The sequence below is a fragment of the Colias croceus genome, chromosome 2 (genome assembly GCF_905220415.1).
Source record: "Colias croceus chromosome 2, ilColCroc2.1".
In the NCBI taxonomy this organism is placed as follows: Eukaryota; Metazoa; Arthropoda; class Insecta; order Lepidoptera; family Pieridae; genus Colias; species Colias croceus.
The window spans coordinates 958,029-974,102 of NC_059538.1; the positions used below are offsets into that span (position 1 = coordinate 958,029).

General features: G+C 31.7%; 1 protein-coding gene across 2 annotated transcripts; it reads left to right on the top strand.

Moving 5' to 3' along the window:
* The first annotated feature begins 3,653 nt into the window (after positions 1-3,653).
* On the top strand, positions 3,654-8,371 carry LOC123702612. Of its 2 annotated transcripts, none has more exons than XM_045650375.1 (3): positions 3,654-3,778; positions 5,761-5,881; positions 8,258-8,371. In XM_045650375.1, the coding sequence occupies exons 1-3, from the start codon at positions 3,685-3,687 to the stop codon at positions 8,358-8,360; spliced, it is 318 nt and encodes a 105-aa protein (XP_045506331.1). In that variant the 5' UTR covers positions 3,654-3,684; the 3' UTR covers positions 8,361-8,371. The 2 variants fall into 2 exon arrangements, with proteins under 2 accessions (XP_045506331.1, XP_045506337.1); XM_045650381.1 differs by lacking the exon at positions 3,654-3,778 and adding an exon at positions 4,167-4,309.
* The last annotated feature ends 7,703 nt before the right edge of the window (positions 8,372-16,074 follow it).

Sequence of the window (16,074 nt, forward strand, 5' to 3'; positions counted from 1 at the left end):
TTTTTAAGAATTCAGCAACAAATATCCTATTCTAACTGTATTAAGCACGTGTATGTCGTATACATTAGTGGTACGTGTTTTTTAAGCTGCATAAAACGCTGGAATTTTTTTAAGATGTATCCATACTAATATTATAAATGCGAAAGTAACTCTATCTGTCTGTTACTCAATCACGCCTTAACTACTGAACCAATTTGCATGAAATTCGGTATAGAGATATTTTGATACCCGAGAAAGGACATGGGCTACTTTTTACCCCGGGAAATAGGATAGGTTTTATCCCGGAAATCTCACGGGAACGGGAACTATGCGGGTTTTTTTTTTAACTTAGACTGCGCGGGCGAAGCTGCGGGTGGAAAGCTATTTTACCATACAGAGACCTATTGCAGATGAGAAAAGCTATCCGAAGATATTTTAGCCAATAAACTACGTATAATATTTGTTTTTTTTCAAAATATTGTTTCAATTTTGAATTCTTTGAAATAAATTAGGAGAAATTGCAATGATTATCGATATAATATATCCAGTCCATCAGAACGTATTGAATTGTATTCAGTAAGCTCTGTTTAAATTTTGATTTCAGTGTAAAATTTATACTCGTACCAACATACATACTGTAACAACGCTTCATGACGAAATTAATCAATTTCCGAAGCGAAAAGACAAGCAAATATATCAAACAAAACGCCATGCATAATAATAACGTTCGCACATAATTCGAGTAGATATTAACAGCTTAGAACGTTCTTAACTGAATGAAATAAAAGTCTGTTATAGGTTATATTAAAATATCGGTCAAGTTCAAAGAAGGGCTAAGTCGGTCGAGAGGTTGACGAGTCTTAAGTCTTCCAACGATTATCAATATAATATGAACAAAACTGGATTTAGATGCTTTAAACGGAATCATTAATTTTATATGAGAAGAACCGTTCTTTATGACTGTACACATAAAAGTAAGAATTAAAGAACGTCTTTGGCGTATTGGTTACTATTTATTTATTTATTTTATATACTACAATAATACAATTCATTATAAATTAAATTAAACTGGCGCAAACATAATCTCTTTAGAGATTTACCGCGCGCGAGCGCCGTTGATATATAAAATAAAGATACGATAATATTGACAAACAATAATACAACATTATTACCTCAATTATTACATACATTCATTCACAAAACTAACAAAAATATCCCGCAACATCTAAGTACATATTAAATTTTGTTAATTGAAAAAATGCACAATTATATTTGTCAGAAGTAATAATTGTGCATTTTTGTAGATAGAAGAATTTTTTTTCTGTCAATTATCAGATTCGGACTCTCCCATCTACCAAAGTTTATATTACATGACATTTGACTCTGGCTCCTACGTGTTGAGATATAAGCTTCTTGGTTCCTACTAATCATATTTATTGTAAAAACAAATCGTATTAAAAATAAAATCATTTTCAATATAACTCGTAAGTCGTAATGTTTATGAGCTAAGGCGCAAAGTACGAGGAAAAAGCAAAAGCAAACATGGGCAAACCTAGTGTCTTGTTATTTAGATTTCTATGGCAAAACCAGTACTTTTTTCTTATTGTGCTGTCCTAATTAAAATTCATATGTTTTATTTCAATTCATCTAATAGAATTCGACAAAATCTATACCTACTTAATTTTATAAAACTGAGTTTGTTTGTTTGTTTGAACGCGCTAATCTCAGGAATTACTGGTCCGATTGTATTTATTTCGTTATTTTAGATAGACCATTTATCGAGGAAGGCTATAGGTATAGGCTATATATCATCACGCTAAGACCAACAAGAGCTGAGTGCCACGGGGCACAACTAGTGCAATATGACGATTCCAAAGCGCTTCTAAAGTAGTTTAGTTGAATAAATAAATATTTGAATATTGGTTTGACTTGGTGCATAGTCATCACGGCAGAAAATGCACATGGCAATAACACAAAGGAATACTGAATTTGACAATATACGCAGAGTGGAAAACCGTCAGCTAGTAGCTGATTATATTAAAGGTCCATTAAATGTATAGAATATGTATGATTACTTATTTTTTTTTTATGTAAGAGCGGGTAACTGAGCAGGTGGATCACCTAATGAAGTGACACCACCACCCATGAGCACTGACAAAGTTACCTTTGTAAGGTTGTTACCGGCTGTCGAAGATGGATGTAGGCTCTCTTTTTAAAAGAATTTAAGTCATACACGTGCGGGAATACAGAAGGGGGTAGACTGTTTACTTAGATATTACAATATTTATAAGTATTTTACCAATTTTAGTTAAAATTAATAGATTTGTACCAAAAAATGAAGATCCTTATAATAAAAGTTTCCACCTTTATATAAATACTAGCTTTCCACCCGCGGCTTCGCCCGCGCAGTCAAAAAAAAACCCGCATAGTTCCCGTTCCCGTGGGATTTCCGGGATAAAACCTATCCTATGTCCCGGGGTAAAAAGTAGCCTATGTCCTTTCTCAGGTATCAAAATATCTCTATACCAAATTTCATGCAAATTGGTTTAGTAGTTATGGCGTGATTGAGTAACAGACAGACAGACAGAGTTACTTTCGCATTTATTATTAGATATATTAAATAATAATATTAAGTATGGATATCAAATTTAAAAAAAATCATCTTATTATTTTTTTATGTACTTAATATCTAAAATGACCAATTCTGCCATTTACAATATCACAAAATTCTTCATAGATTATTTATGCGATACAAAATATCCCTTGATTATGTGTGTCTAATATGATTCCATGTGAAATACGTAAACATTTCAAAATTAAACCAGAATTATTGAAACATCTGGTCATTATTACACGCAGCGTAGTCTGGAGTAAATAAATCATTCCCCAGACTATTATTTCTAGCCATAAAACGTATTGTGATTTTTATGACATTTGCGTAGTAATAGACACACTATATTATATCGTTAGATATTATAGTTCTGACCAACTTCCAGTCATGGCGACCAGTCTCAAGAGAGACTAACCAACTCAAGAGAATCAAGTCGAATTAATTAAATATCAAACGGTCCATGAACAAAAATATTTATATATTATTTTAAGTATACGGAACCCTATTACTGAAACTTCGCAGTCTGTCTTTCCGCCCAGCTCAAACCGATAGAGCCATATCTCATGAACCGTGATAGTGACATTTGTTAGTAAAAGTAAATGATTTGAATTAATATAATTTATACAATATACAAAATAGTCTCTTTAAAAAATCTTAGGTACTAATTTGTACGGAACCCTTGATATCGCGAGTCCGACTCGCACTGAACCGATTTATCTCCAATACGATTTTATTATTCTCTACCTATAACGCTCAGCTGTTATGAAGATAATTTAAATGTTTACGTAGGTACCTAACCTTTAACTCAATTCTTGGTCTCTTTGTTATCAAGCACAATTCTATTATAAGATATACTAATAAGAATATTATAAAGAGGAAAGGTTTGTAATTATGTATGTACTTGTGTATTATTAACAACAAATTAATCGGTCCAGGTAGTTTATGGTTTCCACCCATAAACAACTGGACCGATTTCAAAAATTCTTTCACCATTTGAAAGCTGCATCTTCACTGAGCAACAAAGGCTATATTGCATTTTCAAAAAAATTTGTATTGAATATTTCCTTAGGTATAGTAAGTCACTAACTAAAAAAATGTTCAAAGTGTCGCTTGTGTTTTTGGCCTTAGTTGGCGTATGCTTCGCCGCAGAAGCTTTAATGAAACCAGACCCAAAACCACCAAAGTTAAGTAAGTTTTACTACTTATTACCTATTTATTTATTCTTATAGGTAATTCAATATGTAATTTAAAATAGAAAGTAACACGGCCTTTGTTTAAAAGCAATCCCAGGCAATCCTGATGGCAAGGAGAGGGAGTGTTGCGTAGGTGCGTGATTAAATAACAAAAATATTAGAGATTACACAAAATAAGTATGACAAAGATTCAAGTATGAAAATTATGACAGAATAATGAACCTTTAATGAATAAAAAAATAAAACCTTGAACCAAAAGGAAAAATTCGCTGCGCATTTCACAGATTCAGTATAATTAGCCACAAATAGATGCGAATTGCAATTTATCGATAATAATTATAGACGCTACAGTATAGAGAATGCATATATTGAGTAGAACATGATCTCATAATATAATTGTGATCGTTGAATCGTAAGCCAGAAATCAGGAAAATGTTCAAAGTGACTGTCGTGTTGTTCGCTGTAATCAGCGCATGCTTCGCCGCGCAAGCGTTAATGAAGCCAGATGAAAAACCACCGAAATTTAGTAAGTTATTAGTTATAATAGAAGTGAACTATCTAGGTATTTTATTATTTCGTCTAGAGTTTGTTAACAAAATTCTCGGTGTTCTTCATGTTTTTTTCGGTACTACATTCGGTATACGGTTTGAAAATTGGTCAATTTTATATATGCAAGAGTGTAGAAAATATCGTGCAAAAATAGTCCATATAATATTATTATCTATGTTTACTGCAAAAATATGTTATATATAACAAAATACAGATAAATATATGAAGAAATTCTTTGAAATATTTTTATCACATTTACTATTTTTAATTTATTATATCACATGCTCACAATAATTATAGTACAATTATATTATTTTTAACATTTTGCAGGAATATATAAGGAAAAACAGATATTATAGATAATAGATATTGCACATTCATATTATATTGAACTAGCGGTCCGCCCCGGCTTCGCCCGTGGTACATATTAACGTTTTCTCTACATAAGAACCATCCTCGTACTTCAAGGAATATAATAAAAAAAGAATTATCGAAATCGGTTCAGCCGTTCTCGAGTTATGGAATTACAACGAAAAGTGGCATTGATTTTTATATATTAGAAGAATAGGTACTATAATATAGGTACTATAATAATTAACCACAAAGTTAAAAATTAAATAGTACATAATATTTTTCCTGCCTAGCTTTCCGCCCGCGGCGGGCGAAGCGAACTAGCGAACTAAAAGCGAAAGCGAATGTCCATAAATATTTACATATCCTATTTCTTTTTCTTGAAGTCTTATTTTCGTTACATTTTGCAACATATTGTAATTTTGCAACATTCGTTACATTATACGTTGAGAGTAAAATTTCAAAGTCACGTCATGGCAAAATCGTCACGTCATGGAGTAAGGAGACGATTTTGGTATATTTTGAATCTTGCCAAAGAAGTTTCACTTCTGACACGTGTGCTCGGCACTCTCTCTTTTTTTCATTACTCACTCTTTTTTTCATTTGAAAGCTGATGCCTAACTACCAGCGGTCCAATTAAGTATTAACAATTTGATGGTGGTATAGGTTTTTGTTAAAAATAATTACCTTTTCAGTACCTATATCTAAACTAAATCTGATCGCAGTCGGGACAAAGAGCTAGTTATATACCTATCAATTATTGATTGAAAGTCAAACAAAGACTAGTCTCAATGTCAAATACTAAATTATGAACTTGAACTTTTACCGGTTTTTATATTATTTATTCAAAGCATATATTATCACTGGTTGTAGAAAAAAAAAAGAAGCATTAGCTTAGCATTAGGTATTAATAATTAGGTACCTTATAATAAAGTTAAACATAGGTTTTTTCCGAGATCTTGATGCGCGAGTCCGACTCGTACTGGGCCGGTTCTTAAACATGTCACTAAGGTCTCGCATCCTCAGTTTTGGTTTACATTTTTTTATCCCACAATATTAAAACTATCTTCATTGCAGAGGACGTAGAAGGATGTTACATTAAGAACTTGGACCAAGTGATACCGCCCGGTGGGTCGCTACCGTCGACGGAATCTTGCATGATGTATACATGCGGCAGAGAATATGTCACCCTTACTTCGTAAGTCTACACTACTATTTTAGAGATTAATTATTACCTGTATAATTTTTAGTAAGCTCGAAACTACAAAATGCTACCCCGTACCTACCCAAAACATTTGGCGGGTGGCGAAATCCGACTTCCTACTATAAATGCCAAAGTTTATGAGGATATAGAAGGATGGATAGAAGGAAGGATGTTTGTTATTCTTTCCCGTAAAAACTACTGAGCCGATTACAATGAAAATTGTTATGTAGTTAGCTGAAGAGTGAAGACCCAGAATAATACATTGGCTACGTCTTATCCCGAAAATCTATGAATACGCGGAAATCTATAGTTATATATAAATAAAAAACAATTATATCGATGATCGGTTATTTTCATATGGACATAAGGGGCACAAATATTATATCAGCATACAAAATTATAAATACTCATAGGTACCTATTATAACAGGTCTACGCTAAATTGATGTCCAACTAAAAACGATAATATGAATAAAGTGTAGAGTCGATTAGGACTTGTGCGACCTTGCAATGTTCATTGTTTAACCGCAAAGATGTCACCTCTTATAACAAATAACAAAATAGTCATGCCTAGAATTACCTAAGTGTATTCTTAACTATATTCGAGATTCCCTGTGTTAGTCTACAAAAATGGACGAGGTATTTAAAATTTATAATACCTACTAAATTTAAAATTAAAGTAAACAGGTATTCTACTCCACAAAAGGTCTGCAATTTCAAAATCTACGCTTCTTTGCTTGCTTTTTGTGATAAGGATTCTTCTTTATCTTTTTGCTTCTGCAAGGCTCTCAAAACTGAAATAAGTAGTCAATTATTCTATAATCTAAGAAATTATTTGGAAAGCCAGTTTCTTCAGAAATGGACCGACATAATTCTTCATTAAATCAAATAACTTCATCTATGTATATCTCAACATTTAATAACGTAATTTTTGACAATCGTGATCATTACACATTGATTTTCATTTTTAGTTTCATTACGATATGCGACATATTCCACACTAAGCTGTAAACAATGGCGCTTTAATCTCTTTGTAGCGCTAAAAGTTTCATCCTCCACGAGATGAAAGTTTTAAGCACTTCGGTAAATTTGTGTTAAAATTAATTGAATCATTATAAAAATAGAAGGTCACTAGTAAGTAGGAAGATCTTCTGTATGTTTTTAAAGCATTATTCAATTATCTATGTGACCTATACGATGATTTATGATAACATAGTTATGAAAATAAAAATAATTAACATTTATTTTTACAACTAGATATATTTATATGTATATTATATACAACTTATACAAGTAAAGTTAAACTTATTTACCAAGTAAATTGTTTTTGTATTTATTAGATACTAGGTTTCCACCCGCGGCTTCACCCGCGCAGTCAAAGAAAAACCCGCATAGTTCCCGTTCCCGTGGGATTTCCGGGATTGCGTCATTTTCCCGATTGCGGATAAAAAGTAGCATAAGTCCATTCTCGGGTATCAAAATATCTCCATATCAAATTTCATGAAAATTGGTTCAGTAGTTTAGGCGTGATTGAGTAACAGACAGACAGACAGAGTTACTTTCGCATTTATAATATTAGTATGGATGTCAGCAGTCAGTCTGTTCGCTTTCCTAGACCACAGCACTTATTTGGAAGAAAACAGGAATAAAAATATATGCGATCAATTTAAATTGTGTGACACATTGTTATTAGGTATTAGCTAGTTCAATAAAGAAACGAATCTTCAATGGCGGCGCTTATCATTCCCTCTCGCTCACACACGGCCGTACGGTATGCAAAAAAAAAGGGAAAAATTAAATCACTAAAATGTAGGTATTTGATTTTCCCTATAATAGTTTTTATCATAAATTTACAATGACAATTATGCATTTGCGAAAGTAAATAATGTTTTATTGGAATTTGACAAAATATGTTCTTTGGGAAAAGTTGTTCAGTTTTATGGGCTTATTACAAGTATTATGGGGATTTTATTACATTCTGTATACGTAAATATGATAATTCATATAAATACACAAATACAATAACAAAAAAGTTTGTCAACAAACAATTTGAAATAATTAATAAAATAATTATCAATTTACGTTATTTTTATTTTCTTTTTTGCTGATCCTACCATCTGTCAAAGTCAGCTTTGGCCGCCATTGAAGATTCGTTTCTTTATTGAACCAACTAATACATAATATTTTTTTTGTCTTGAAGTGAAACTTTTTAGGCCCGTTGAGAGTAAAATTTCAAGATCGCGTCGTGGCAATACCGTCACGTCACGTAAGGCGACGATTTTAGTATCTTCGAATTTTGCCAAACAAGTTTCTCTTGTAGGTATGTATTTTTTGTGTCTATGTCTTTATTTTTTGTTATTTTTTTTTTCAGGTGCGGCGTAGCGGCTGCTGAGCCTCCCTGTAAAGTGGTTCACTATAATGATTTTGTAGCTCGGCCCTACCCTAAATGCTGTCCTACTGTTGAATGTCCTTGATTATCTGTATTGTAAAAAACATGTAGTTATTTTAAATTACATTCTTTTTGACATTTTTCTAAGGATTGTTATGAATTTGTTATGAAATATTGTTATGAAGGCAAAATAAAATGATAATTATCAAAATTTGTTTCATTTAATAATACGTATGTTCTATTTTACTAATACCACAGAATATAATATAATAGTATCTAGTAACTACTACGTATTCTTCATCCTATCCTATCCTACTAATATTATAAATGCGAAAGTTTATGAGGATGTGTTGTGAGGATGTTTGTTACTCTTTCACGCAAATACTACGGAACCGATTACAATGAAATTAAAAACACATATAGAGGGTAACTTGGATTAATAGGATAGGTTTTATCCCGGATATCCCACAGGAATCGTATCGTATATATTATCGTACTCACTCCATATCTCGCACAACTTTATAACTTAGTACTTCAAACTGAAAATGTACCTAAACAATGGTACTGCTCAGAGATAGTTTTGCTCTACAAAAAAGGTGATCCATTAGATATTGCTAATTATAGACCTATTAGCCTTCTATCTAGTATTTATAAACTTTTCACATCCATACTTTTGAGTCGGTTAACACCACTAATAGATTCCCAACAACCAATTGAACAAGCAGGCTTTCGTTCAGCCTTTTCAACTATAGATCATATCCACACGTTAGACCAAGTACTAGAGAAATATAAAGAGTTCAATCACCCGCTTTATGTAGCTTTTGTTGACTACTCAAAAGCATTCGACTCCATTACTCACTGTTCAATTTGGAAAGCGCTCGAATCATGCAAAATAAGTACCACATATATAAATATTCTAAAGAACATCTACTCTCATAGCGTAAGCAGAATACGGTTAGAAAACAAAGGAGAAGAGATACAAATCGGACGAGGAGTTAGACAAGGCGACCCCTTATCGCCAAAGCTGTTCATCGCAGTATTGGAGGATGTCTTCCAGAGTATTGACTGGAAAAACAAAGGGCTGTGGATTTCAGGCCGATATCTTAGTCATCTAAGATTCGCAGATGACATAGTTCTATTTGCCAACTCAGCCAACGAACTAGAACAAATGTTACAACTGTTATCGAACTCCAGCCAGGAAGTAGGCCTACATATGAACCTTCAAAAAACTAAAATAATGACCAATTCTCGAACTAAACTAATACAAATATCCGGTAATAAAATCGAATATGTTAACAGCTACATATATCTAGGAAAGCTAGTATCATTTAACGAAAACTGTAATGAAGAAGAAGTTGATAGAAGAATTAATGGGACATGGAAAAAATTTTGGGCTCAAAAAGAAATTTTAAAAGGAGACTACCACATAGGATTGAAGAGAATAGTGATGGATACTTGTATTTTACCTAGTTTGACATACGGGAGCCAGACATGGACATATACAAAGAAAATTAAAAACAAAATTACCACATGCCAACGTTCAATGGAACGAAGTATATTAAAAATAAAAAAAATACAGAAGATTAGAAGCAAAGACATAAGAAATAAAACTAAACTAACAGATGCTCTCCGCCAAGCTCTACATCTCAAATGGCAATGGGCGGGTCACATATCGAGATATACAGATAACAGATGGACATTACTGACAACTAAATGGGCAGGACCAACAGGAAAAAGGAAAAAAGGTAAACCAAGAAAGCGATGGGCTGATGATTTAATAGAAACGGTGGGCAAAAACTGGATGAAAATTTCACAGGATAGGATTACATGGAAGAGGAGAGAGGAGGCTTTTACCCAATAAGGGGTCCGTGGAAATAAGAAAAAATTAAACTAACATTAGATACTAAAATAGATTAAGTTAAACTAACAACTAACAAAACATTTGAAATGTAAATTTTGATTTATTACACGGAATAAATGAGCTTTATTATTATTATATTATTATCCCACAGGAACGGGAACTATGAGGCTTTTTCTTTGAAAACGCGGGCGAAGCCGCGGGCGGAAAGCTAGTATTATATATGCAAAAGTTTATGATGGATGGATTGATGTATGTTTGTTACTCTATCACGAAAAAACTACTGGGCGGATTTGGGTGAAACTTTACAGTTATATACTTAGGTTGTAACCATTGATATACTATAACTACGTATAGAGAAGACACCGCCTTACACATCAGAATAATTACTGAGATTTATTAATTCTTTATTCTTGAGTTTTGCCCGCGGGTACAGCCGCGAGGCACAACTAGTTAACAATATCTTTAAAGCATCATTTTTAAGTACTTACCTATGTTAGAGAACTCCTAAACCGAATAGAGATATCGTTAGAATTAATAAAAAAAAAGTTTTACAAAAAAAAACAATTACAAAACGATAACGAAGTTAAAAATCGCAAAAATGTATGGGATTGACAATTGGATTGACATTTATAGATAGACCACGTGATCTAACGCGGCGTATGTCAATCCCATACATTTTTGCCTTTTCTAACTTCGTTATCGTTTTTGAATTGTTACTTTGTCTACGGCCCAAGGTTCGATTCCCGTTTCGTTAAAAGAAGAAATTAACTGAAGCAAGGTCCAATGGGTCCATTAATTGAATCCCTTCAAAAATAAATAAGTGTTATTATAGAGAAAAGGATAAAGTTATTCTTAAATTAGAAGCTAAATTCGATTTTAAAACATTATAACTAAAATTCTACCTACCTTGTGTCACGATCCTTGCTTGTGAATTAAAATATTTTAATCTTTGATCAAATGAAGTTATATTGCCTACATTTTTTTAAATTCATACTTACTAGATCACTTGTAATATTATAAATGCTAAGTAACTGTCTGTCTATCGGTCTATCTCAGGATTCTTCTTCACGTCTAAACTACCTACTGAACCGATTTGAATGAAATTTTATACAACATTAATTTGAGTCCAAACAAAGGATATAAGATAGATATATGTATATAGTATGTGGATTTACGTCAACCAAAATATTATGTACCTAGGTTAAAATAAAACACAACATAAAAAAATCGAAGTCATATAATTTCAACTTATTACAAAAAATATCATTTGTTGGATACATCAGAACTTAATAAATTAATAAATTATATTAAAAATTCGCTACAAAATACAACTAAAACACAAATATTGAAAAATTTATCAATAATTTAAAACTAAAATAAATGCGAGATTATAACTATAAGCCAACATGGCAATCATTTGAACTTCCGTTTAATGTCTTTGACACCACACACAAAATTGATTTTCCACAAGCTTCGTCTACACAGTCAGGTGAAGCATGAGTGAAAAAAACTGTGTAGACAGACCATTATAATGCAAGTTTGATCAAGCCATTTGACCAAACTTGCATGTACAAATCCAAAATCAACCGTCATACAATATCATAGACAACGCTTATCCAATAATATTATATATATAATTATAATAATAATTGGCAGGCTGCGGCTGGTGTCCCACAACACATTAAATTCTCTAAAGGGCCTCTGCGTGTTGGACCTGTGTCCCCACGTAAGCCTTCCAAAGGACCGGGTATCATCCTTACGGCGATACCCGTGTATTATGGAGAGAGACATAACTATATTATAATTATAATAATAATATTATATATATAATTATAATAATTAAATATATAATTATAATTATAATAGTTCACATGCAAAATTTACAATCTTCTTCACAAATAAAAAGGTACCGTTTTGTAAAATTTCCAACACAAGTCTAATAAAACCAAAAAAAAAAAATTGAGCAATTCTAATATTTTGGGAATAGTCTTAACGACTTTCTAGTCAAAATTTCGAAGGTTATTGCGTTTATAAGGCAGATAGTATGTTTGGATATCACAACCTTAAGACAATCGTAGGAGAGAATGAGCAGAGGGTTGCCAGCTTCAAAAACGTCTTATATTATAAAAATTTTGCAAATTCTTTACTTTCACTATAAATATTGAATGCACAACCAAAATTTTAGGACGCATTTTTTTATAAACTGCAACTTTGCAATTAAAATATTACGAATAAGTTTCGATTTTGCAAAACGTAGTTTATTAGAAAGAGACGACATTACATTATATTTGTCTCCCTTTCACTTACTTCTTTTCTTATATAACTATGTATGCAGCCGTCAGCCCATTCTATTTATGAGAAATAGCGAAACTTGGCACTTTTAAAATTAAACTAAGAACTGTATTACAATATTCTGTATACATATTCTGAAAAATTAAGAGAATTATTGCCTCCATACTTTAACTCTAATTTTAAGATAATAACAAAAGTCAATATTTCAACATTGATTCCAACCAATCAGAGATTAGTTGAAACGCATCGAGTTTTCCCATTGGCCAATATTTAAAAATAACTTACAAAATCTCACATCATTTCCGCATTAGGCAAATAGCAGTATTATTTCCAGTATACGTATAGTGTTGTCCTTTTTCCACGCTGGAAAAAATACTGCTTTAAGACATCATGGAATCAGGATAATAATCCAGAATCCATACATACAAGTCAAATCTCACGTTATATTTGAATAAACCAATGAGAGTCGAGGTGAAACGTATAAAGCTCTCCCATTGGCTACTTTAAATGTTTATTATTATAGCAATAATAACAATGTATACAATAATACAATCAGTCCATAATCACAACGTTTGATAAGGCGACATCTATGGACAAGACAGATGAACTATAAAATGATTAACCGACCTCAAAAAAAGGAGGAGGTTCTCAATTCAGCCGGTATATTTTTTTACTAAAGTGAAAAAAGAGAGAACAATATATATTTATTATATAAAAAAAAAATATTTGAATAAATCTCTGTTTCGCCCAAAAATGTCGCATTCCGTTAAACGCAGTAAAATCGTGTAAAACCATCAAAACAATTGTATATTTTAAATGAACACTTTAAGGCCATTTTTACGCGCAAAATTTCACATGAACCTCACAAAAATGGGCTAGTAGATATGTTATAATATAATATACAAACAAACATGTATTTTATTACATCATTATATTTTTAAGTTAATACATAGCTTATAAAAACCGTGCCAATAAAAATTGCAATCATACATGACAATATAGCATCTCGCTCTCTCTTACACAATTGATATCATGCCGTCTCTCTCGCACTTGCCATTCATCAATCAATTTTAGTATCGATATGCTTAGCTTTAATGTCTTTTAAAACCGTTAAAATAATACGCGAGGTACACACTATTCACTGTATTAAAATAATCATAATTAAATGTCAAATTTGCTATTTAACAATTTTATTTCTTTCAAATATGGTCACCCCGCAATTTTTTTATGTAGGCTATCATTCATTTTGAAATTTAGAACAAGTAACAAAATGTTCTTTATTTACTTGAAAAACTACAGTATACAACAACTAACATATATACATATAAAGATTTTAAATCGTTCTTTAATTATTGCTCTCTTTCTTGCTTATGGCCTATATCATGAAAATAAGAGACAGAATTCTGAATAAATTTATTAAACTCAAATAACACTTGAGTAAATCTCAAAAAAAAAGTTCTTAAACAGATCATAAGTCAATCGGAAGAAGGTCAATTTTATATAAAAAAACATTGTATTAATTACAGGGGAGTTACCATTATGTCTGATAGCAGTAATAATTCGAGTGTGGGAAAAGGATGGCGCTAGATGACCTACATAGCTCTGTCACTCTTCCACACTGGATTTAATACTGCGTTATAACATCATGATTCATAATACAAAAAAACATACATATTGTATGGAATAAAAATTGAAATATTCTTGGCACGCAAGATCTATAGACACAACCAAGACACAGACAAAAACGTATATATTTTAATAAAAATTGCGACGTTTTTAAAAATCAGGTCCCCTTAAATTTAGAATGAATATACATCTTAATACTAGATACAACCTATAAAACCTTGTAATAATATCAAAAAGGTACTCGTATAGGGGATGCAAAAAGGACCTAATTATTATTATAGTGACCTACTAAGAAATTGAAGTATTCTAAATAATTTTATACCCCAAAAAATGGTTTTACCTGTTTCATAGAACGAATAGAATTAAGGTGTATAAAAATGATGTAGTCCAAATAAGAACATTTTAAATCCCGAGTAATGTGTATGAACTGTCTTACAAATTATCTGTTAGTTAAAATGACAAATAATGTATACAAGTAATAGGAACGCTATCAGCAAGCGAATGATTATATCAGCAAGACTGAGAACTCATTCGCATGCTGATAAAGTTGTGCCGCAGCGAGATGTCTACTCTTTAACGCCATTTTACATTACTAGTCTTTTTATCTGTCAGATTAGCTAAACAGAACATATCGAGAAGCCGTCAAAATGGTCATTACTGTTTTCTAGGACATACTTAAATCATAAAGACATCAATTTCTTAGTAAGTCAATAATTACAAGGCACATAATAATTATATACTCAAAATGTAACCCATTCTTAACATTGGAGTTGAATTTTTTTAACATTTGTTCATCATATAATTTGGCAAGAATTTTTAAAGATAATGAGCATGAATTTTAACATAGAATAATGTAATGTTTTCAGTCATGTATGTATGTATTTCGTCACTATGGAATGGATGAACAGATTTAGATGTTGGTGACATTTATTGTCTTAGATGTTATTAAGTTAAGTTAAATTGGAGACGTAATATTATGTTTAAAAAAAATGCGAGATTCCCATGTGAGATTTCGAAAATGAAAATATTAAGAACTTTGCATAAAACAGTATCTTTGATAAAGAAAATTTACTATCTTTTAAATTTATTAACTAATATTTGATTATGGCAACTTTATAGGAGACTACAAGAGATTTATTTAAAAACATGATTCTACTCAAATAATGAAGAAACCCTAAGTTTTAAGGACGAGTTGTTTATACTTTGGAATACACATTCTGTAGAGAGGATTTTGTAAAAGATAAATAAGTAAATAAATATTTCAGGACAATTTTCACACACGGCACGATCTGATCCCATCATACTAAGCTTTCGCTTGTGTTATAGAAAGCAGATGGCTGATAAACATAATTTTAAATGAATACTTATATAGATGAATTAACACCCAGACACAAATGGAAGTTTAGTTTTTTTATTTGGAAATAGTGAAATAATTATGAAAATTTAGTTTATAATCCCAAAGCAAAATAACTTCGTCAAAAAGAAATATATTTTTTTTAAAGACGAGGCATTTATAGATCTTGTAAAATTATAAATTGTGCATCGAAATAATTAATGCATCGATAGAAAAGTATTTCTAAATTATAAAATTATAGTTTGAAGTAGGGATGTAACGATACCGATACCGATACCGATATATCGGCCGTCGGCAAGCCGATATATCGGTATCGCCGATTATAAAACAAGCGATATCGAAATCAAACAATTCAAGAAACCGCGCCCAATGAACGATGAGCGAGGTCGCCCGCGCGCGGGCACTTTGTTTTCTGAAAAAACTCTACCAATAGTAAATTTTGATTACTGATTGTATGTGTATTAGTTAAAGTTTAACTGACTTTGTAAAATAATAATCCATACTAATATTATAAATGCGAAAGTAACTCTGTCTGTCTGTTACTCAATCACGCCTTAACTACTGAACCAATTTGCACGAAATTTGGTATAGAGATATTTTGATACCCGAGAAAGGACATAGGATAGGTTTTATCCCGGAAATCCTACGGGAACGGGTTTTTCTTTG

What these genes read in the sequence shown, in the direction of transcription:
- LOC123702612 (XM_045650375.1), top strand. Translation starts at nt 3,685, where the DNA reads ATGTTCAAAGTGTCGCTTGTGTTTTTGGCCTTAGTTGGCGTATGCTTC. An exon ending in CCCAAAACCACCAAAGTTAA is followed by an intron (nt 3,779 to 5,760) that starts GTAAGTTTTACT and finishes TCTTCATTGCAG; the next exon opens with AGGACGTAGAAGGATGTTAC. An exon ending in GAATATGTCACCCTTACTTC is followed by an intron (nt 5,882 to 8,257) that starts GTAAGTCTACAC and finishes TTTTTTTTTCAG; the next exon opens with GTGCGGCGTAGCGGCTGCTG.